General features: G+C 34.4%; 3 protein-coding genes across 3 annotated transcripts; all 3 read right to left on the bottom strand.

Annotated features, from left to right (window-relative positions):
* Window positions 1-3,611: 3,611 nt before the first annotated feature.
* LOC107755442 (pleckstrin homology domain-containing family S member 1-like) lies at window positions 3,612-7,328 on the bottom strand. The gene is made up of 13 exons (XM_016572225.1): window positions 7,243-7,328; window positions 6,838-6,881; window positions 6,635-6,732; window positions 6,430-6,545; window positions 6,200-6,352; window positions 6,019-6,109; window positions 5,600-5,755; window positions 5,411-5,505; window positions 5,250-5,303; window positions 4,759-4,833; window positions 4,345-4,437; window positions 4,121-4,226; window positions 3,612-4,030 (listed from the first exon to the last, which is right to left on the bottom strand). Exons 2-13 carry the CDS (start codon window positions 6,857-6,859, stop codon window positions 3,923-3,925), a joined length of 1,167 nt encoding a protein of 388 aa, XP_016427711.1. The 5' UTR covers window positions 6,860-6,881; window positions 7,243-7,328; the 3' UTR covers window positions 3,612-3,922.
* Window positions 7,329-8,618: 1,290 nt separating this feature from the next.
* Window positions 8,619-11,970, bottom strand: plekhs1.3 (pleckstrin homology domain containing S1, tandem duplicate 3). Its single transcript, XM_016572195.1, has 13 exons — window positions 11,946-11,970; window positions 11,736-11,836; window positions 11,509-11,651; window positions 11,275-11,427; window positions 10,731-10,803; window positions 10,246-10,419; window positions 10,057-10,142; window positions 9,900-9,956; window positions 9,671-9,745; window positions 9,389-9,478; window positions 9,049-9,138; window positions 8,772-8,904; window positions 8,619-8,684 (listed from the first exon to the last, which is right to left on the bottom strand). Exons 1-13 carry the CDS (start codon window positions 11,968-11,970, stop codon window positions 8,619-8,621), a joined length of 1,266 nt encoding a protein of 421 aa, XP_016427681.1.
* A 7,780-nt stretch (window positions 11,971-19,750) lies between these two features.
* LOC107755413 (pleckstrin homology domain-containing family S member 1-like) lies at window positions 19,751-22,439 on the bottom strand. Its single transcript, XM_016572194.1, has 9 exons — window positions 22,415-22,439; window positions 22,215-22,315; window positions 22,013-22,113; window positions 21,772-21,924; window positions 21,052-21,124; window positions 20,568-20,741; window positions 20,377-20,462; window positions 20,199-20,255; window positions 19,751-19,835 (listed from the first exon to the last, which is right to left on the bottom strand). Exons 1-9 carry the CDS (start codon window positions 22,437-22,439, stop codon window positions 19,757-19,759), a joined length of 849 nt encoding a protein of 282 aa, XP_016427680.1. The 3' UTR covers window positions 19,751-19,756.
* Between the last annotated feature and the right edge of the window lie 727 nt (window positions 22,440-23,166).

Genomic DNA, 23,166 nt, shown 5'->3' with positions numbered 1-23,166 from the left:
TAAAACTGTACATTTTAGAGTGGCCTTTTATTGTGGCCAGCTTAAGGCACACCTGTGCAATAATCATGTTGTCTAATCAGCATCTTGATATGCCTCACCTGTGAGGTGGATGGATTATCTTGGCAAAGGAGAAGTGCTCACTAACACAGATTTAGACAGATTTGTGAACAATATTTGAGAGAAATAGGCCTTTTGTGTACATAGAAAAAGTCTTAGATCTTTGAGTTCAGCTCATGAAAAATGGGGGCAAAAACAAAAGTGTTGCGTTTATAATTTTGTTCAGTGTATTTGTGGAAACTGTTATTTTCCAGGATTCTTTGATAAATAGAAAATGAATCTAAGGTTTTGTAAAATCATATGGTCTTATTGTTTCTTTATCATCCTTGCTGAATAACATTATTCATTTCTTTTTTAAAAACAAATCTTACTGAACCTAAACTTTTGTGATATTTTATAATATACCTGATTATTATTTTTTAAGTATCTATTGTTAATTTGATCTTTAGAATTTAGAATGCTATGTCACTGGCCAGAATCTTTTTTTCATTTATATGAACTGTCCAAATGCAACTAAATGTAAAATGAATGCTGAAAATGTATTAGCATTAGCAATACATTATTTGTCAAGATGTGTGTATTTTCCTAACTTCAGTTTCTATGGATAAATGAAAAATTGGTTGTCTTAAAGTAAGCTGTTTTTATATCATGCAGGAAGTAGGTGCTATATTTAGAAGTAATTTTTAGCCCATGATTCCTCGGATCTTTGTGAAAGGCACTGAAATGCATTTGAAACCGTTCCATAGTATGGAAAGAAAATACTGCTTTGCTAGGAAAGCATATTCAGGAGGGGTAACTTTAACATGAAATGATAGATTAGCCCATGATAATATCTTTACTCATGTGTATCATACTGTGGTTCTTGTTATCCTAAATGCATCAGCTTACGGTAAAATTCCGGCAACCACAGCTGCCGTTTTTTTACCGTAAATTTTACGGAATTTTTTTTACAGTGTATAAATTTAATCTCACTGCAAAAATATGGACTTTATATAAAACTTAATTATTTAAGCTTTTGTAAATATTGAATTTTTTTTTGCCTTCCAGTAAAGTTTCTTGAATGGAATCAGAATAATCATGTCTAACCTGCTTTCTCCAATAAGGAAGTAACCTGTCATCTGCGATAGAAAAGTTTTCCACAGACCATTAGCATGTCAGATACAAATAAAGGCAAGAAATCTCATAGATAAATAAATAGTACAACTTTAAATTTTCTCTAAATTAATTTAAGGGGGTCTGAATACTTTCCGTACCCACTGTACATGCCTGTTAAATGCATCTGATGTCCTAAATAAAAAGTTACAGATATAGTATAGAAATTCATTTATAGTTCATTTTCAATAAATTCTAGACACATCTGAATCATATCTGCTGTTAGTTTGGATGCTGTTGCTTCTTTGCAATATGCAGTATATATGAAATTCAAGTGTTGTCTTACTGAACGTCAGTGACATGTCCTTAATAGAAAAACACTAATACTTTGTTAACTGTTCATGTAACTTTCATATATATTCATTTCTCCACTTAAAGTGCTATAGTCCATCACGCACTATAAAACCTTTCACAGATACAGTGTGCCCATCTAAGCAAAGACTTTGAGTACTTAAAAATACGGTGTCTCTGGACTGCTTGCATCCTGTTCAGTTACTTTTCAGTGTCAACCCCATTATTAATTGGTTTCTAACAACAGCCCTATTTGTTTTCCTATACCTTGGTTCGCCCAGGAAGTTAAATGTGTGTTCAGTTTTAGGATTCAGGATTCAGACAAATGTTTTTCTTGTCAACTAATAGTCATTCATTTAAGCCATTGAAGTCAACTAATCACACTTTTATATTAATTTAATTATCAAGGGAGCAACTAAACCATAAAGAGCCTTCAATAGTCTATTCCGCGCTCAAGTGCACGCATAAAGCTTGCCGCAAAGCACCGGCAAAAATAATGTATATATCGGAAAAAATAGCAAGGAGATATTTAAATGATCTGTTAATAAACTAGTGTTTTCTGGCTTTTCCATGTTTTGCAGTAAGGTCACTTATAACTTCCACACTCTTCACAAACAGTTGGATATGCGACTAATAGTGCACATTTTTCTAGGTTAACGTTAGAGCGTGCGGTTGCTACTTACATGTTTACATTTTAAATGATAATCCATATTTGAGATCGATGAATGATAGGAGAACATTTGGATTCAACTAAAATAATCTAACCCAAGTCTTAAGGATTTCTTAAAAAAATAGGCAGATGTGTGTTCGATTGGGAATTGAACTAAACTCTGCAGGACAGTGGCCCTACATGATTGAAGTTGCTCATCCCTGACCTACATGTACTACGTTTCACCTTCCATAGGTGTCCTCTGCAGCATGATCATTTCATGACAATAGTGCAGAGCTAGACATTTTTTGTTCTTGGCCCTGATGGGAAGAGAAGTTTCTGGTCAACATCTTATTGTTTACGGTGCATTTCAGCGCTTCAAAATGCACTTGTGAAAAAACTGGTTTCATTCAGAGCCAATGTGGTTGTTTGGAGAAAGCTACAGGTCTTTGTTTTTGGCTGTTATAGAAAGGGTAGGTGGAGTTTCTGGTTAGATGAATAGGTTCTAAATTCTAAACTTATTAAAAAAAAAAAAAAACTTACAGAGTAGAGACAGAAAACAACAACATCTTACAGAGAACAACAACATCTGTGTTCATTTATTCATCATGAGTTTGTGAAATGAATTTGATTGTACACAGTCCGTTTAAACAATAGAGGGAGCTCTGAGGTATAACCAATGAATTTGAATGATTAGTTGTATTTTATTCAAGAGAGTTTAATGTGTGTTTAAAAAAACACTAATAACGTTTGTTGCGCTTTTTAAGAAATAAACTACTAATATAAATACTAATATAAAATTTTAAAAAGGCAGAAACTGTTAAATGGGAAGTTTAATAACACTTCACTTCACAGTGTAACAATGTGCAAGATACATGCTTTTCTAAAACATAATTCATCTAAATTTAAAATAGGCTAATTACTGTTTTTCACTGTGGATTAACTCTCCTCCTAGTTTTGAAGAATTACTTGACAGTTGTTCTTCAAACAAACAAATATATACAGTACCCACTACCACTCTAGTGAAAAATAAATATACTTAAATGTATTTGAAATACATTTATTTCATGCTAAGTATACTACAAATACTTAATAAAAAATACCCTGCAGTTTTTGGTATACTAAACTGGTATACTTAAAGTCTGCTAAATTGCAACTAATTTTGGAAATAAATTTGGAACTAACTAATTTTGTACTTAATGCACTTTAATTGTGCAGAAGTAGTGCTTTAAGTCCAATTAAAGATATACTGAAGTATATTTGATTGTGCTAAAGTGGAACAATTGCAGGTATATACTTCAGGTACACCTTAAATATCTTGCATTTAAAGACTGGTATTATTCATCAATAGTGGCATTAAAACACATTTTAGGCTTAATATTAAGAAATGTGCATTGTGAACAAGTAGTACTCCAAATAAAGTTTAATTATAATTTTTTACATCAGTAAGTCTCGAGTGCTATGTCAGTAAGTATGTTAATAGATTTAAACTATACTTAATATGAAATAAATGTATTTTGAATATTCTACTTTGTTTTTTTTACTAGGGCACTAATGTAATTTCATGTACATAAGACATATCTTTTTTTTTTTTTTTTTACATATTTACATGATTACTGTACAGGCAAAAGAGGATAAGGTACTTTAGATAATCAGATTGCATCTTCTGTTACTCAGTAACGCCTTATTTTCCACCTTTATCAGTAAATAAATGAACTTTAATGTCCCATAGACCCTCTGACCCTTAAATGAGACATGTGTACAACATTTCTATTATTTCGATAGTGATGAGAGATTTCGCATTAGACTTTGTTTTGTGTCCTCAGTGTGATGGGCAGTGTTCAGAGTGAGGTCTGGAAGCCGCCGAATTAGGAGTTTTACCTGCAGGTAATTTCAGTAACTTTATTTATAGGTTTCTGATTACAGTGATGGAAATAAGGACAATTTCTTTACTGTGAATTATCATCTTACCTCATCCTTGCTTAGTTTTTTTATGCATTTCTGAATCTCTTGTACTGTGTCTGGGGGCAGGGTCTGATTCCCCCTTAAATCCTGAATCTGATGACACTCAGACATACTGGAGAAAATGATAATGAGAGATGAAATATAATACATGGTAAGTAGTTCATTTCTACTCATATTACCATTCATTCTAGAACAGACTATGTCATTAATTATCTATTGTAGCGTTGTACCATGGTTTGCCGCCTTCTTGTGTCAAGATCAGACTGTTTGTCAGATCATTTTGACTACCGCAGAGCTCCTTCTCAACATGCGTTTGCATTTCACTACAAAGCAGAAAAATACAAATGCCACATTTATCATAACCACAGTGTTAAATATATCTGAGGATTTTAGGAAAGGACAGAATATTACTCAACAACTGACACATTGATACACTCAATAGTTGTTTTCTCTAAAGCAGAAGCACCCTGCTAATGCTATTTCCAGTATACTGAAATTAAGGATGTAACCACATGTTTAAGATTAGTGCAGACCACTAATAATAATTAAATCATTAAAGTATCAGATGCTAAAAAAAACCTATATTGGTCACCAGCTAATCTGAATATGGTGGTTACAGCCCTGTTTGAAATGATAAAAATCACCTGTTGTCTGACTCGGTAGAGGCACAGTTTTCAGTGAAGTCAACGAGAGACTGATTAGAATGCCTGTGAACTTCACTGAGGGAAAGAAAAAAATCAGATTGAGCAAGGGTCAAACCACCATAGAGCACATTCTTGTTTAAACGTTGTGATGACTGCATCTCTCAGGTATGCTAAAACCTTGCTAAGTGTTAGCTTTCATTTTATAAATCAGCCAAAACCAGACCTGTTGAGCAAGACTAGAAAGGTTGGAACTCTCTAAACAGCAAGATAGACTGCTAATTGACGCTAAGAAACAGGGTTGTTTTGTAGTCTTTAAATATATATATATGTTGCATCTGGGGCGTGAAGCGGAATGAACTGATTTGAAAAAATGAAAATGTGGCAAACAATAACATACTGATGATAATTCATATATTTATCGTATCTTGCATATCTGACACAATAGTGTGATCTCGTGGTAAATAACAGTGAATCAAAGACTTCAAAATTACTTTTTCTCTTTGCATGCCATGTCATCCTCCTGTTGGTCATCTTTCACCCGTTGCCTAATCACAGAACACTTAAATTAAACCGTGTCTCTGAAAGTTGTATTTTATCAACAGAGTGTATTCCACTAGGCCAGTTAAGGGAAAAAGTTCTCTCAAACACTTACACTGATCCCATGGACATGTATTCACTGTTGTCCTCTGGACATCCTGGTTCATCCTGCTTCCCGTCCATCTCATCTTTTTCCTCAATAACTGGAATCTGCCAGATAGAGGTTTGAGTTTTATTCGTGTATTTTTATCATATGCATATGTGAAAGAAACTGTGTTTAAATGTGTAAAACGTTGCATGTTACTGGTATTGGAGGTTCGCTGAGCTTGCGAGGGTAGTCATAATGATTGCATTGTGACAGAGAAGTTAATTCAAATGCTGACCATCTGTCATCGGGCTGATCTTCACCGTTTGGTTCTGAACAGTTCGCAGGTAGAGTCATTGATCTAGATCTCTTGTCCTGTGGAAAAAGGTAAAGCATGTGAGCATTCACAACCTCTCAAAAGTTTTGGTACACTTGACTGAATTTTTGGTTTCTTATGATGCTAAATCCTTCTTATCTAAGATAATTATTTTTTGGTTGCTGCATAATTGCCATATTTTTTTTTATTATTCTCAAATGTAGGAAATGGTAACAAGTATTAGTAGGTGTGCTCAAACATGACTGAGAGTTTATATAAGCATCTATGTAAAGACAGAGAGGGAGAGAGAAAGTTTGTTTACCTGAGTATCATCTGTGTGTGGCAGTTTATTTTGTGATTTCTGGGTCTTCATTGCCTTGAATAATGCATTGAGCCAACCATCCACATCGGCACTGAAAACACCAGAAAACATTTAACACTTTTTTCATGGAACTATGTTGTGATGGCAATGGGAGATAATGGTTAAAATAATGGTGGCAAACCTGTTTTTTCCAATGAGGAAATATTCTCTAGATTGCTTTAGTGTCACGTCTTCCACCTTCAAGAACAGCACAGAGGAAGGAGAGCCCTTTGATTGTTTCTTGACCCAGTCCCACTTCTGATGTGTCTCAGGGCTAGTGAAGAGCAAGCTGATCCTTTAAAACAGGAAGACGTTCTCATTGTAGTATGAAAATACTTTATGTATTTATTTATGTGACAGTCTTTTCCATACTTAGAAATGTCTATCGCTCCCAAAGGTTTGTCTCTCCTTTCGTTTACATGATATGTCAGCTGGTAGGTGTCCTCACCGATCTTGGAGAGCACAAAGAAACGATTCTTCCATGATTTCTGTAACAGATATGTTTCATAAACCGAGGAACTGTCTTTGCAGACTGCAGATATTTCAGTTTCAGGTTGAATTGCAATATGAAACGTACAGTGTTTTTAGTTAGGGCTGTTAGAGGGGGGGACTTGACCAGGTATCCAGTGTACAATTCCTCCACTGCTGGCTCACTGTAAAATTTTGCAGTTGTTGCTGCAGAAACATAATTAAAACTGATCAGCATTAAATGTTGCACAATTCCATTTAGTGTTTAAGTTCCTTGATTATCCCATTTTTCCTAAGATGTTTTAGACTTACGAGATTTCTTGTTGTTGGACATCCTGATGTTGTTTGCTTTAGTTCTAAAATAGATGTGAAATGTTTAAGTTTTTTTTTTTTTTTACTGTAAGCCACTGATATATATCTGATAAACAGAAGTAAACAACACCGATGTATGATTTTGTAAAATAATATTCAGTGAAGTGTCACTGTCAGCAGCACAAGACTAATTACAATGCAATGGAAATTAACCCTCTGCCACATTTCAAGTGTATAATATGTTATATAATAATATTACATTGTTTTTTCTCCAAAAAGACATAATGTTTAAACTCATTTTTTTTCTCAGATGAATAGTATTAGCATTATTTCTCTACATGTTACAAGCATCACAAAGCAGAATCATCATATCGGTAGCCATATTCTATAATATTATTGGTTTACCTTGTGTCGCAGTAAAATCTCAGTCCTCTGAAAAGTTCTCACAACGTGTATGTTATGATGGCAGTTTAGGAGGAAACTAAAGGTCCTTTGTCTTTTCCAGATTGTTATGCTGGTAAAAGGAGTTGTTTCTGATTTTATGTGAGCTCATGTTTAAGTTCCTCCCCTTTGACTTTGTCATTCCTTTGGAGAACTTACCAGACAAGTGTGTTCGTGTCATTGTGTTATTGTGGAAAACATCATACTACAAAAATAATTTTAGCTTCTGAAGCACATACTGTAAGCTGTGACTGAATTATGTACACATATACACTCATAGACTTATACACCATTTCCAGTTTCTTGGATTCTAGTTTTTTATGCTTTTGTAGCATATTTATTTTCCATGCACATGTACTCTTGATTCCCCTGGTTTTTTGGTTCTCTTGATGATTCAGCTTATTTGTATGCACTTGTATGAAATGCATGAGACATGTTTTCAAGTAAGAAATGCCAAAGCTTTATCTTGGGATCCTGTGTGGACGACTATTTAAGATGTCAAATAAAGCAGTGAACCATATGTTTTAATGTACTGTATGTTTCAGAGACTGTTTGAAAATAGATTCTAGACATGTATGTAAAAGTAAAAGTTAAAAATATTTGTATTTTTATAACATATTTATAAAATTATTGCAAAAAAATGTTTCAAAAGTTTAATAATACTTGTGCAATAGTGCAAATACATGCTTTTTTAACTGCATAATTCATGTATATATTACATAGGCTACATGTTATTCAGTAATCATCAATCTAAAGAGTGACTGAAACATTTGAATCAATGCATAATGACTAGGAACAATACATCATTGGGTAAATGCTTTGCAAAACAAAATACACAATTACAGAAAACTTGTATATACACGGTATATAAAGTACCTCATACTGTTAGCATTGTAAAAAAAAAGTGCGTCTTTAAAGAGGTTAAAATACATGAACAGTTTTGAATTGTGCATTTTTCAATGTGAATTTACCTTCATACTTATTATAAAGTAATACTTGACTGTGGTTCTTCACATTAACAGATGTGAACTAATAAACCCACTACCACTCACATAGTTTTATGTACATATACAGTCTAAATGTTACTGATTTCTTTCACCCAGTGGCATTTCAAGGACAGAGAATCTAACATTCACATTGTTTTACACATTTACATGATTAATATACAGTCAAAAGAGGACAAGTTACTTTAGATAAACTGACTGCTCTTCTGTTCTTCATTTACACCTTGTTTCCCACCTGTATGATTAGACATGAATGAATGAGCTTTAATGTACCACAGACACATTTCTAATATCTTGATGGTGATGAATTCACAAGAGATTAGTTTCTTGTCCTCATTATGATGGGCAGGGTTCAGAGTGCAGAGGCTGGGATCCTATGAGCTGCCGAATAGTGAGTTTTACCTGCAGATGATTTCAGTAGCGTTATTTATAGCTCTCTGAATGTAGTGAGAAAAAAAAACATTATTTTACTGTGAATCGTAATCTTACCTCATCCTTGCTTAGTCTTCTTACGTATGTCTGTATCTCTTCAACTGTGTCTATAAGCAGGTCATTGAAGGCCGGGATCTGGTCCCCTTTATGGAAGAGACACGAGTCCTGAATCTTCCGACATTCAGAGACACTGGAGAGGAAAAGGATGAATGCACAATGAGAAACATATTGTAAGTTCTTCATTTGTACTCATGTTAATGTTTTCTCTATCAGGATAGGGTACAGGATATTTTAAACGGTAATAACTGTAACTAATTATCAGTGAGAGTTGTACCATGGTTTGCCCTCTGCTTGAGTCAAGATCAGACTGTTTTTCAGATCATTTTTTCTAACGCAGATCTCCTCAACATGTGCGCGCGTTTCACTGCAGAATAGAAATATGCATTGATAAAATTCAAACAGATGCCACAATTTTCATGCTAAATATAGCTCTAATATATATATAGCTCATAATACACTAATAAAGTTTAAAAGAGGCGAAAAGGATGAATGCACAATGAGAAACATATTGTAAGTTCTTCATTTGTACTCATGTTAATGTTTTCTCTATCAGGATAGGGTACAGGATATTTTAAACGGTAATAACTGTAACTAATTATCAGTGAGAGTTGTACCATGGTTTGCCCTCTGCTTGAGTCAAGATCAGACTGTTTTTCAGATCATTTTTTCTAACGCAGATCTCCTCAACATGTGCGCGCGTTTCACTGCAGAATAGAAATATGCATTGATAAAATTCAAACAGATGACACAATTTTCATGCTAAATATAGCTCTAATATATATATAGCTCATAATACACTAATAAGAAAGTTTAAAAGAGGCGACATCATTCAGGTGCATTCAGCAGAAAAATGCAGTTCTAGCTTTTTCAAAAGATGCATTCAAGTCAAAATTTACCATTTACAGTCATCATCCTCATCCTGGTAGACTGCACCATTGCACACAGAGGACTCATGACCATTCATGGAAGAGCTGAAAAAGACAACCAACAAATAATCAAAAATAATGAACTTTGTGAACACATTACAATGTGTTAAACGGCACAAACACTGAGTTTATCGTATCTCACACTACTGACACAATAGTGCATGAGGTACGTAACAGTGAATCAAGAATTCAAAATTACTTTTTCTGCATGCATGTAGTGTCCGTCTCCTGTTGGTCAACTTCCAAAGCTTTTTGCCTAATCAGAAAAGACCACAGAAAAGTTGTTTTTTTATTAACAGAGTACATTTTACATTCCAGCAGGCCAGTTACGGGGAAAAGTGCTCTCAAACACTTACAATGATGCCATGGACATGTATTCACTGTCCTCTGCAGATTCATCCTGCATCTCGTCCTCATCATCTTCAACCTCAATAATTGGAATCTGCCAGATAGAGAGGTTTGAGGGTTTTTTTTCAATAGGAAGTTTAAGAGCATTTGAGTGCATATTGTATATTGAAGAATCTGTGTGTATAAATGTGTAAAACCTTGAGCGCTACTGGTAGTAGAGGTTCGCTGAGCTTGCGAGGATAGTCATAATGGCTGTACAGTGACGGGTAAGTTAGCATTAATTCAGGTGCTGACCGTCTTTCATCAGGCTCATCCTCAACCTTTGGTTCTGAACTCTTTACAGGTTCAGATGCTGATCTAAATCTGTTGTCCTGTGGGAAAAGTAAAGCATGTGAGCATGTCTAAATGCTTGTAATAAGTTGCAGATAAATATAAATGAACATGTAAATTTAAAACAAAACAATGAATAAATTATGTTAAGTAAAAATATAAAAATAATTATATTAGCAAATGGTGGCTACTTTGAAGTAGATAGTTTAAATTTTTTTGGACACTGCATAATTGCCATATTTCCTTTTGTTTTTATTTTTCAGGAAATGAAAAATTCAGTAGGTGTGTCCAAACCTTTGACAGGTAGTTTATAAATGCATACAAGTGAAGAGAGAGATATTTTAATGTTTACCTGAAGGGTATTTCTTGATTTCTGGGTCTTCATTACCTTGACGAAGGCACTGAGCCAACCATCCACATCATCACTGAAAACACCAGAAAACATTTAACACTACTGGAAAAACTCAGTTATTTTAAAATGAAAAATAAAAGTTTAAAATAAAAGCATATTTCCAGGATATATAACTAATTTAAAAAGCAGAATGATTAAGTTACTGCTTAAAGACTCCACAAAAAGTTAATTTTTATTTTTATTTTATTGTTCATACACTTGTCTTTTTCTTTTATTATGCTTTGGCAATATACTAAATTAATGATGCTGATAAAGCTTTGTTGATTCTCAAGGCTCAATTTTTGATGTGTATATTTACTATATGCTAACATATACATGGTTTCAGAACTAATAGACATGGACTAAAAGTCAAGAAACTTTCATTTTGATTTCATGGAGCCTTTAAATATTATTTATTTAATCATTTATTTTGCCTGTCATGCTGGCATTTGTGGAACTGTGTAGTGATGGCAATGAGAAATATGGTCAAAATAATGGTGCAAACCTGTTTTTTCCAATGAGGAAATAGTCTCTTGAGTGTTTTGGTGTGTTGTCTTCCACCTTCAAGAACAGCACAGAGGATGGAGAACATTTGAATTTTTTCTGGATCCAGTCCCACTCCTGATGTGCCTCGGGGCCAATAAACAGCAGGCTGATCCTTTAAAACAGAAAGACGTTCTCATTATAGTGTGAACATACTTCATTTATTTATTTATGACTTTGACAGTCTTTTCCATACTTAGAAAGGTCTATCTCTCCCAAAGGCTTGTCTCTCCTTTCGTTATTTGCATAATATGTCAGCTGGTAGGAGTCTTCCCCCGTCTTGGAGAGCACAAAGAAACGATGCTTCCATGATTTCTGTGACAGATATAACAGATAAAGCTGCTAAGTTTCACGAACAGAGGAACTGTCTTTGACAGACTGCAGATATTTAGATTTTAGGTTGAATTGCAATATGATGCATACAGTGTTTTTAGTCAGGGCTTGTTGAGCGGGGGACTTGATCAGGTATCCAGTGTACAATTCCTTCACCATCGCTGTTTCATTGTAAAATATTGAAGTTGCTGCTGCAGAAACATCATTAAAAAACATTAAGCACATTGATGCCACACAGTTTAATTTGAGTTTTACAGTTGTCTTGATTATTTCATTTTCCAAAGAGATCTTTTGACTTACTTGGTTTCTTTTTGTTGTTGGACATCCTGATGTTGTTGCTTTAATTCTAAAAAAAGATGTGAAATGTTTAAGTTGTTTTACTGTAAGCCACTGATAAATCTGATAAACAGATGTAAACAAGTGATTTATGATTTTGTAAAAAATAAAAAAAAATGCAATGTCAAAACAAGAACAATTAAAATGCAATGGAAATTAACCCTCCATAATATAATAATATGTTGTATAATAAAATTGCATGATGTCTGTATGAAAGTTTTAAATTCACTTGAATAGTATCAGCAATATTTCTTTGCATATTACAAGCATCACAAGCAAAATATTAGTAGCCATATTCTGTAATAGTATTGCCATACCTTGTGTCACCGTAAAAAGTTATTCAGCTCTCACAACGTGTATGTTATGATGGCAGTTTAGGAGGAAGCTAGAGGTCTTTTGTCTCTTCCCGAGCATTATGCTGGTAAAAGGAGTTTCTGGTTATATGTAAGCTCAGGTTTAGGCTCCCTCCCCTTTGACTGTGTCTGTTATTTGTTTCTGGAAATTACCAGACAAACGTCTTCATGTTGTTGTGGTATTGTGGTAAACTCGATACTACAAAGAGAAATGTAACTTCTGAAGCACATGAAGTAAGCTGCGACTGAAATGTGTACACATATACACTCATAGTCTTATACACAAGCTGGCACTTTACCATTTATTTGGTTATAGTTATTTATGCAGTTAGAAGCTCTTGGTTCCCCTTAGGAATGTAAGAGGTGACTCAAGTTACCGTGCCAAAAAATAATTAATTCTTTCTCTGTATGCTGTTGGGGATTTTAGGGGGAAATCTTGACTGATGGATTTCAGTAAATACTCAAGTGATACTGTAATTGTCTTTCCTTCCTTCCTTTTCCTGGCTTTTTTCCAAGTGTAACATACTCTTGGCAGGTTGAGTTGGGGTTGGGAGGGATTAGGTGGTTTTATCATTGACTGCGTTTGGTTTTGTGTCTCCAAGGGTTAAATAAATGTGTGGTAGTCTACACAGAATGTAACAAATAATTGTCATAGAAAAAGAATGTCACAACATTTTTAACTATTTGAATGGACACTAACTAATTTTCTAATATGCATCATAAGCCTATATGCAGTAATTTTAGTTAATGCTTTGAATAAAAGTAATAAAAAATCTAGAATTTATAGTGATAAACAATATTATAGATTTTTAGTGTGATAAACTGATTAGTGTATATAAAGGGTGTGTGAGTATAAATGGGAATGTGTTTCACTGTTGCACTTTGTTTGTTCCACACCTAAAAATCCATGCAAACTTCTCACCTGATTTTTTTTCGTCTTGCACTTTGTACAGAATGCACACATTCAGATAATTATTTAAACAGATACATTGTACAATTAAACTGAATTTGAGGACAATTTGGAACTCCAAAATTTGGAATAAGCCAAGACTAAACCTTTATAATAAAAAGCTACGTACCGTATAAAATACACAATCAAAAGTAATACACTGAATTTGAATTAGAGTAATACATTCAGAATAAAAAATAGTTATATTAAATTTGGTAACACTTTATTTTGGTAGTCCACTTTAGACATTCTACTAACAGTAAGTAACTTTGCAACTAGATGTCAACTAGCAGTCCTTAGAGTATTAGTAGTCTGTCTGCTTAATATCTTCTAACACTTTATTTTTATGGGTACACAACATACAACATACTTACTATAAGAGTCTTTGCAAGTACATGTCAACTTATGCTACTAACCCTAACACTAAACTAACCTAACAGTCTACTCTGACAGTTAGTGGACATCTTGTTGCAAATTAATGAGAATTAGTTGACGTAGTTGCAAAGTTACTTATAGTTAGTAGAATGTCTAAATATCAAAATAAAGTGTAGCCTAAATTTACATCATTGCATTATTGCATTTACATTATTCTCTTACTTGAACTCTCACATGAAGGCAGTTACAAATAACACACATTTGTTTTAAAACATTCCTTTTAAATATATATTTAGTACATATTTTCATATGCTACAAAATTTTCTGTGTACTGAGGTATTTTTCTGGTCTTTTTTGATAAGCTGCCTTTTTTGAAATCATTGTCTTGTGGTCATCTGCTTTAATCAGTATATTTATTTTTTCCAAATGATATGAATTTTGCTATCAGTAAATTAATGCAACTTTCGCAGTTCATCTCATTATCACTTTCAGCTGAGGTGTCCAATGCAGTGTTATTGTCAAAAACATTATTCATTTGGCTTTGCTTTAGTGCAAGTCAGTGAAATAAAATGTATAATTACGTAGCGTATTAAAAAAGTTTCACATTTACATTTATTTGGAAATTAATTTAACATATTACCCAATCAATTAATAATAAGAAAAATAAAGCCTGACAATTCAGCTGTAGGCGCGTTTCCATTACCCTTCAAATTGCGCAAATTCAATTAATGCTTAGACAATTTACACTGCACACGTCTGCGGTGCAGTGTGGCTCTGATACAGTCACTGAAGCTGATTGCGGCCACTCAATGCTACGAGGCTGAATTCAGCTTCTTATTCGCAGCTTCTTATTGAAGTTATCCGTTCCACCTTAAAAACGCGACGCTTCCGCTTCTTATTCACGCTCAATTTAGGGACCGTCTCTATTTGCGTCTCTTTTTCAGAAACGAACAATTAACTATTTTAAAATGTAAATAACACTGAGATAAGAGCGAAAACGGACTGTCAACATTAAATCTAATTACATTATACGTTAATTATTAAACGTGCATGTCATCCTTTGAGTGCAGTAATTATTACAGACATTTTTACTGTAGCATTTTTATGTTATGGACCCATAAACTTGGCTGATAAGACAATACAGTAACTGGAGAACATTGCATAATTCCCCAAATGGTGGCACTATATCTCAGCTTCCTTTGAAGATGCGTTAGAAGTTCTACTTTGGTCTTATTCCCAATGCAGTTGACTGTCACCACGTAAATTTGCAGACATTTTTACTGTAGCATTTTGAAGTTATGGACCCATAGTTCCACTGGGGCCTTATTCCCAGGGCCCTTGACTGTTACCATGCAAATTTTCTGACATTTTTACTCTAGCATTTTTAAGTAATGGACCCATACATTTGACAGATATGACAATACAATAAGAGGAGAAATTGCATTATTGGCCAAATTGGTGGCGCTATATCTCAACTTCCTTTGAGGGTGAGTTAAAAGTTCCACTGGGCCCTTATTTCCTGGGCCCTTGACTGTGACCATGCAAACTTTCAGATATTTTTACTGTAGCATTTTTAAGTTATGTACCCATAAATTAGGCTGATATGACAATACAATAAGAGGAGAAATTGCATTATTGGCTCAATTGGTGGCGCTATATCTCAGCTTCCTTTGAGGGTGGGTTAAAAGTTCCACTGCGGTCATATTTCCAGTGCACTTGACTGTAAACACGAACATTTTCAGACATTTTTACTCTAGCATTTTTATGTTATGGACCCATAAACTTGGCTGATATGACAATAAAGTAACTGGAGAACATTGCATTATTGGCCCAATTGGGGGCGCTATATCTCAGCTGCCTTTGAGGGTGCGTTAAAAGTTCTGCCGAGGTCATATTTCCAGTGCACTTGACTGTAACCACGCACATTTTCAGACATTTTTACTGTAGCATTTTGAAGTTATGAACCCATAGGTTTGTCGGATATGACTAAATACAGTAACTGGTGAACATTGCATTATTGCCCCAAATGGTGGCGATATATCTCAGCTTCTTTTAAAGATGCTTTAAAATTTCTACTGTGTTCTTATTCCCAAGGCACTTGACTGTTACCATGCAAATTTGCAGACATTTTTACTGTAGCATTTTGAAGATATGGACCCATAAGTTTGGCAGAAGTGACAATACAGTAACTGTAGAGCAAATGGGACGATGCAATTTCTCCTGTTATTGTCATATCTGCGAAATACCTGGATCCATAACTTAAAAATGCTACAGTAAAAATATCGGAAAATTTGCATGGTCACAGACAAGGGTCCTGGAAATAAGGCCCCATTGGAACCTTTAACGCACCCTCAAAGGAAGCTGAGATATAGCACCACCAATTGGGACAATAATGCAATTTCACCTGTTATTGTACTGTCATATCAGCCTAATTTATGGGTCCATAACTTCAAAATGCTACACTAACAAATGCCTGCAAATTTGCATGGTGATAGTCAAGTGCCTTGGGAATAAGACCACAGTAGAACATTTAACGCATCCTCAAAGGAAGCTGAGATATAGCGCCACAAATTGGGCCAATAATGCAATTTCTCCTGTTATTGTATTGTTATATCTGCCAAATGTATGGGTCCATAACTTAAAAATGCTACATTAAAAATATCTGAAAATTTGCATGGTCACAGTCAAGGGCCCTGGAAATAAGGCCCCAGTGGAAATTTTTACGCTCTGCAAATTTGCATGGTGACAGTCAAGTGCCTTGGAAATAAGACCACAGTAGAAATTTTGACGCACCCTCAAAGGAAGCTGAGATATAGCGCCACCAATGTAATTTCTCCTGTTATTGTATTGTCATATCTGCCAAATGTATGGGTCCATAACTTAAAAATCCTACATTAAAAATACAAAGGAAGTTGAGATATAGCACCACCAATTGGGCCAATAATGCAACTTCTCCTCTTATTGTATTGTCATATCAGCCTAATTTATGGGTCCACAACTTCAAAATGCTACAGTAAAAATGTCTGCAAATTTGCATGGTGACAGTCAAGTGCCTTGGGAATATGACGTCACTGGAACTTTTAACGCACCCTCAAAGGAAGCTGAGATATAGCGCCACCATTTGGGGCAATAATGCTATTTTTCCCGTTAATGTATTATCATATCTGCCAAATGTATGGGTCCATAACTTAAAAATGCTATTGTAAAAATATCTGAAAATTTGTATGGTAACAATCAGGGGCCCTGGGAATATGGCCACAGTGGAACTTTTAAAGCACCCTCAAAGGCAGCTGATATATAGCGCCTCCAAATTGGGTCAATAATGCAATGTTCTCCAGGATCGGTTCTGCGCAGATTTTGCTCATCTCAAACAAGCCTAATAAGAAGCTGTGAATAAGAAGCTGAATTCAGCCCTTATCGCGAGAGGCAAAAGGTTACGTTTTAGTCGCATAACATTGGTTAATGGAAACGCCGTCATTTCGCAATACTTTTTTATCGACATTTATAAAATATCGCCAAAGTTTTGCGCAAATCTGTAATGGAAACGCGCCTAGTGTCGTCATCTTCATGATTTATTTCTGTTGTCAGTTCTGTCGCTCATGAGCAAAAAGAGAGTGAAAACATTAGTATTTTTGTGTGTATAAATTAGTGTTTCCTCTTGTGTAGGACAAACATAGATTGATTCATGGGTCACAGTAGATGGCAGCTCACGTGTAACATGTTTTGTATGACCCAACCCAGTTTTGGCCCAATATGATGATATTATTTTGATATTGCTCAGCTATAAATTAAGTCTGTTGATAATCAGAATAAGTGGCCTGAACTGGTCACAGTATCTCTGAGAGCAAAGGGTAAATAAATCCCTTTACAACAACAGGCAATGTTTCTAACATTAGCAAACCTGATTTTCTTTGTCTTCCTAAGGCAGATGGCCATGTGCCAACATACCTGCTCATTGTCTATTTATGATTGTGGGAGTTTCCCCAATGTGTCTCTTTGACCCAAATGTCTGTGTGACAGATGTTTAAGTAAGATGATTTAGCTTTAAATGAATTCATACCATGTATACATGTGTACGAAATGCATGAGACAAATCAGATCAGAAATTCAAATCAGAAATGTCAAAGCGTTGTACAAGTGGCCTGAACTGGTCACAGTATCTCTGAGAGCAAAGGGTAAATAAATCCCTTTACAACAACAGGCAATGTTTCTAACATTAGCAAACCTGATTTTCTTTGTCTTCCTAAGGCAGATGGCCATGTGCCAACATACCTGCTCATTGTCTATTTATGATTGTGGGAGTTTCCCCAATGTGTCTCTTTGACCCAAATGTCTGTGTGACAGATGTTTAAGTAAGATGATTTAGCTTGAAATGAATTCATACCATGTATACATGTGTACGAAATGCATGAGACAAATCAGATCAGAAATTCAAACCAGAAATGTCAAAGCGTTGTACCTTGGGATTCAACAGTCTGTGTTGACGATTATTTAAGATGCAGTGAACCATTTGTCCATCTCCCAACTGCACAAATATGTTATTGAATCTTTGAGACTATAGTCAAATCTAGACTATTTGACTATTTTTAAAACATATGATAAAAAATTGAAATTACAAAATTTAGTACATTTCTGTAAAAGTAATATCTAATTATATTTAAAATGTATGCACATTTATAAAATATTCATAAAATAATTGCAAAAAAATGTTTCAAAAGTTTAATAATACTTCACATTGGAACAATGTGCAAATACATGCTTTTCTACAGTATAATACATGTATATACATTATGTAGGCTACACGTTATTCAGTAATCATCAATCTAAAGAGTGACTGAAACATTTGAATCAATGCATAATGACTAGGAACACTACATCATTGGGTAAATGCTTTGCAAAACAAAATACACAATGACAGAAAACTTGTATATACACAGTATATAAAGTACCTCACACTGTTAGCATTGTAAAAAAAGTGCATCTTTAAAGAGGTTAAAATACATGAACAGTTTTGAACTGTGCATTTTTCAATGTGAATTTACCTTCATACTTATTATAAAGTAATACTTGACCCTTGTGTTTCACATTAACAGATGTGAACTAATATTCCCACTACCACTCATAGTTTCATGTATACAGTCTAAATCTTATTTATTTCTTTTTATTCAGTGACATTTTAAGGTCAATGAATTTAACATTCACACTCTTTTACATATTTACATGATTAATATACAGTAAAAAGAGGACAAGTTACTTTAGATAAACTGACTGCTCTTCTGTTCTTCATTTACACCTTGTTTCCCACCTGTATGATTAGAGTTGAATGAATGAGGATTAATGTACCCCAGACACATTTCTAATATCTTGATGGTGATGAATTCACAAGAGATTAGTTTCTTGTCCTCATTATGATGGGCAGGGTTCAGAGTGCAGAGGCTGGGATCCTATGAGCCGCCGAATAGTGAGTTTTACCTGCAGGTAATTTCAGTAGCGTTATTTATAGCTCTCTGAATGTAGTGAGGAAAAAAACATTCTTTTACTGTGAATCGTCATCTTACCTCATCCTTGCTTAGTCTTCTTACGTATGTCTGTATCTCTTCAACTGTGTCTATAAGCAGGTCATTGAAGGCCAGGATCTGGTCCCCCTTATGGAAGAGACACGAGTCCTGAATCTTCCGACAGTCAGAGACACTGGAGAGGACGAGGATGAATGCACAACAATGAGAAACATAACATAATATAATGTAAGTTGTTAATTTGTACTCATGTTAATGTTTTCTCTATCAGGATAGGGTACAGGTAAATAACTGTAATTAATTATCAATGAGAGTTGTACCATGGTTTGCCCTCTGCCTGAGTCAATATCAGACTGTTTTTCAGATAATTTTTTCTAACGCAGATGTCCTTCTTAACATGTGTGTGCGCTTCACTGCAGAATAGAAATATGCATTGATAAATTTCAAACAGATGCCACATTTTTCATGCTAAATATTGCTCTTTTATGCATAATACAAAAAACAAAGAGATGACGTCATTCAGGTGCATTCAGCAGAAAAGTGCACTTCTAGCTTTTTCAAAAGATGCATTCAAGTCAAAATTTACCGTTTATTTTCATTGTCCTCTTCCTGGTTGACTGCACCATTGCACACAGAGGACTCTTGACCATTAATGGAAGTGCTGAAAAAGACAACCAAAAAATAAGATGAACTATATATCCACAGAGGAACAGTGAATTGTTCAGAGATGATTTGCATCTGCCAAGATGTTAAAACCATGCCAAAAGTTTGCTTTAATCATTCATCCGTGACCAGAACTGTTCAGCAAGAATGGAAGTTTCAAAACAACAAAACACACTATTCAGCAACCCTAAGATAAGAGTTGTTTTGTAGTCTTTAAATAAACAAAGAATCAAATCTATCTGAGGCACGGAGGGAACTTACAATGTGTCAAAAGGCAACAGACGCAGAGTTTATCGTATCTCACACTACTGACACAATAGTGCATGAGGTACGTAACAGTGAATCAAGAATTCAAAATTACTTTTTCTGCGTGCATGTAGTGTCCGCCTCCTGTTGGTCTTCTTCCAAAGCTCTTTGCCTAATCAGAAAAGACCACAGAAAAATTAATTCATTAAAATGTATCTTAAAAATTTTTATTTTATTAACAGAAAGTATTTTACATTCTAGTAGGCCAGTTAAAAGTGCTCTCAAACACTTACAATGATGCCATGGACATGTATTCACTGTCCTCTGCAGATTCATCCTGCATCTCGTCCTCATCATCTTCATCCTCAATAACTGGAATCTGCCAGATAGAGGTTTGAGGTTTTTTTTAGCATATTTTTAGGAAGTTTAAGAGTATTCATGTCCACACTGTATATTGAAGAAACCGTGTATAAATGTGTAAAACCTTGAGCGCTACTGGTAGTAGAGGTTCGCTGAGCTTGCGAGGATAGTCATAATGGCTGTACAGTGACGGGTAAGTTAGCATTAATTCAGGTGCTGACCGTCTTTCATCAGGCTCATCCTCAACCTTTGGTTCTGAACTCTTTACAGGTTCAGATGCTGATCTAAATCTGTTGTCCTGTGAAAAAAGTAAAGCATGTGAGCATGTCTAAATGGCAATGCATGTAATAAGTTGTAGATAAATATACAATAATAATTGTCAACATGCAACATTTCTACACAAAACAAAAAATAGCTAAAATATATAAAGTAATAATAATATTAAAACTAAAAATTGTAGCAATTTTTATCACTGAATAATTGCAATATTTTCTTCTGTTATTCATTATTCAGGAAATGATAATATTAAAATCAGTAGGTGTGTCCGAACCTTTGACAGGTAGTTTATAAATGCATACAAGTGAAGAGAGAGATATTTTAATGTTTACCTGAAGGGCATATCGTGATTTCTGGGTCTTCATTACCTTGACTAAAGCATTGAGCCAACCATCCACATCATCACTGAAAACACCAGAAAACATTTAACACTACTGGAAAATGGCATCACTTGTTTAGGGTTAGGGTTAGGTAAAATGAAAATTAAAAGTTTAAACTAGAAGATTTCTAGAATTACATTTCCATGATATATAACTAACTTTAAAAGCAGAATGATTAAGCTACTGCTTAAAGACTCAAAAAGTGAAAATTGATGAAAAATGAAATCAATATTTTAATTGAATTGAATTGAATTATTTACAGCTCAGTGAATATTTTAAATTAATTTCTAAATAAATGTGATGAGATAAACACCAAAAGTTAATTTGATCTCATGTATCTCTTTATTTACTTCACATTTATTTTCTGTGTTGTCTATTTTGATATTTGAATATTATATGCTTTGGAAATATACTAAATGCTTAGTCATGCTGATAAAGCTCAATTTAAATTTGTATATTTACTACTATATGCTACTCTACTAACATACTGTATGCATTGCTTCAGAACTAATAGACATGGACTAAAAGCCACAAAACTTTTATTTTGATTTCATAGAGGCTTTAAATATTATAGTTTTTTTTTGTTTGTTTTTTTTGCCTGCATCATGCTGGCTTTAATGGAGCTATATTGTAATGGAAATGAGAAATATGGTCAAAATAATGGTGGCAAACCTGTTTTTTCCAATGAGGAAATAGTCTCTTGAGTGTTTTGGTGTGTTGTCTTCCACCTTCAAGAACAGCACAGAGGATGGAGAACATTTGAATTTTTTCTGGATCCAGTCCCACTCCTGATGTGCCTCGGGGCCAATAAACAGCAGGCTGATCCTTTAAAACAGAAGGACATTCTCATTATAGTGTGAATAATTTATATACAAAATAAATGTATTTATGACTTTAACAGACTTTTCCTTACTTGGAAAGGTCTATCTCTTTTCTTTCGTTTGCATAATATGTCAGCTGGTAGGTGTCCTCACCCGTCTTGGAGAGCACAAACAAACGACGCTTCCATGATTTCTGTGACAGATATACAACTGTTAAGTTTCACGAACAGAGGAACTGTCTTTGACAGACTGCAGATATTTTGATTTCAGGTTTAAATGCAAAATGAGACGTACAGTGCTTTTAGTCAGGGCTTGTTGAGCGGGGGACTTGATCAGGTATCCAGTGTACAATTCCTCCACCATCGCTGGTTCATTGTAAAATTTTGAAGTTGCTGCTGCAGAAACATAATTAAAACAACATTAAACACATTGATGCCACTTTTAAATTGTATTTCTTGATTATCCTATTTTTCTCAAGGGTTGTTTAGACTTACTTGGTTTCTTTTTGTTGTTGGACATCCTGATGTTGTTGCTTTGATTCTAAAATAGATGTGAAATGATATTTAAGTTGTTTTACTTCAAGCCACTGATATATCTGATAAACAGATGTAAACAACAGTGATTTATAAAAAAAGCAATGTCCGTATAAGACCAATTAAAATGCAATGGAAATGAACCCGCCACCATATTTTAAATATATAATAATATGTAATATAATAACATTGCTTGATGTCTTTAGGAATGATTTAAATGCAAATTCCAATTCTCAGAATATCAGTATTATTTCTTTACATGCTGTAAGCATCACAAAGCAGAATCATCATATCAGTAGCACTATTCTGTAATATTATTGCCTTACCTTGTGTCAACATAAAATTAGTGTCCTCTGATAAGTTATTCAGTTCTCACGACGTGTATGTTATGATAGCAGTTTAGGACGAAGCTAGAGGTCTTTTGTCTCTTTCAGAGTGTTATGCTGGCAACAGGAGGAGCTTCTGGTTATATGTGAGCTCAGGTGTAGGAATCCCTCCCCTTTGACTCTCTGACATTTGTTTGTGGAAATTACCAGTCAAACGTGTTCATGGCAATATGGTATTGTGAAAAACATTGTACTACAAAAAGAAATGTAACTTCTGAAGCACACACAGTAAGCTGCAACTGAAATATGTACACATATACACTCATTGTCTTATACTCAAGCTGGAACTTTGTCATTTATTTGGTTATAGTTATTTATGCAGTTAGA

This window comes from Sinocyclocheilus rhinocerous, unplaced genomic scaffold (genome assembly GCF_001515625.1).
Source record: "Sinocyclocheilus rhinocerous isolate Xijiao unplaced genomic scaffold, SAMN03320098_v1.1 scaffold140, whole genome shotgun sequence".
In the NCBI taxonomy this organism is placed as follows: domain Eukaryota; kingdom Metazoa; phylum Chordata; class Actinopteri; order Cypriniformes; family Cyprinidae; genus Sinocyclocheilus; species Sinocyclocheilus rhinocerous.
Note: the sequence above shows the minus strand (reverse complement) of the source record. Positions and strands in the feature narration are given on the sequence as shown.

Coding starts and splice junctions, on each gene's coding strand:
- LOC107755442 (XM_016572225.1), bottom strand. CDS start 6,859: ATGTCCAACAACAAGAAATCTC. Junction 5,304..5,410: donor TACATGTCCATGGGATCAGT/GTAAGTGTTTGA, acceptor TTCTGTGATTAG/GCAACGGGTGAAAGATGACC. Junction 4,438..4,758: donor TCTACCGAGTCAGACAACAG/GTGATTTTTATC, acceptor TCTGCTTTGTAG/TGAAATGCAAACGCATGTTG.
- plekhs1.3 (XM_016572195.1), bottom strand. CDS start 11,970: ATGTCCAACAACAAAAAGAAACCAA. Junction 9,957..10,056: donor TACATGTCCATGGCATCATT/GTAAGTGTTTGA, acceptor TTTTCTGATTAG/GCAAAAAGCTTTGGAAGTTG. Junction 9,479..9,670: donor GAGGATGATGACTGTAAATG/GTAAATTTTGAC, acceptor TCTATTCTGCAG/TGAAACGCGCGCACATGTTG.
- LOC107755413 (XM_016572194.1), bottom strand. CDS start 22,439: ATGTCCAACAACAAAAAGAAACCAA. Junction 22,114..22,214: donor AAGCCCTGACTAAAAGCACT/GTACGTCTCATT, acceptor TATCTGTCACAG/AAATCATGGAAGCGTCGTTT. Junction 21,125..21,771: donor TTCCTCATTGGAAAAAACAG/GTTTGCCACCAT, acceptor TGGTGTTTTCAG/TGATGATGTGGATGGTTGGC.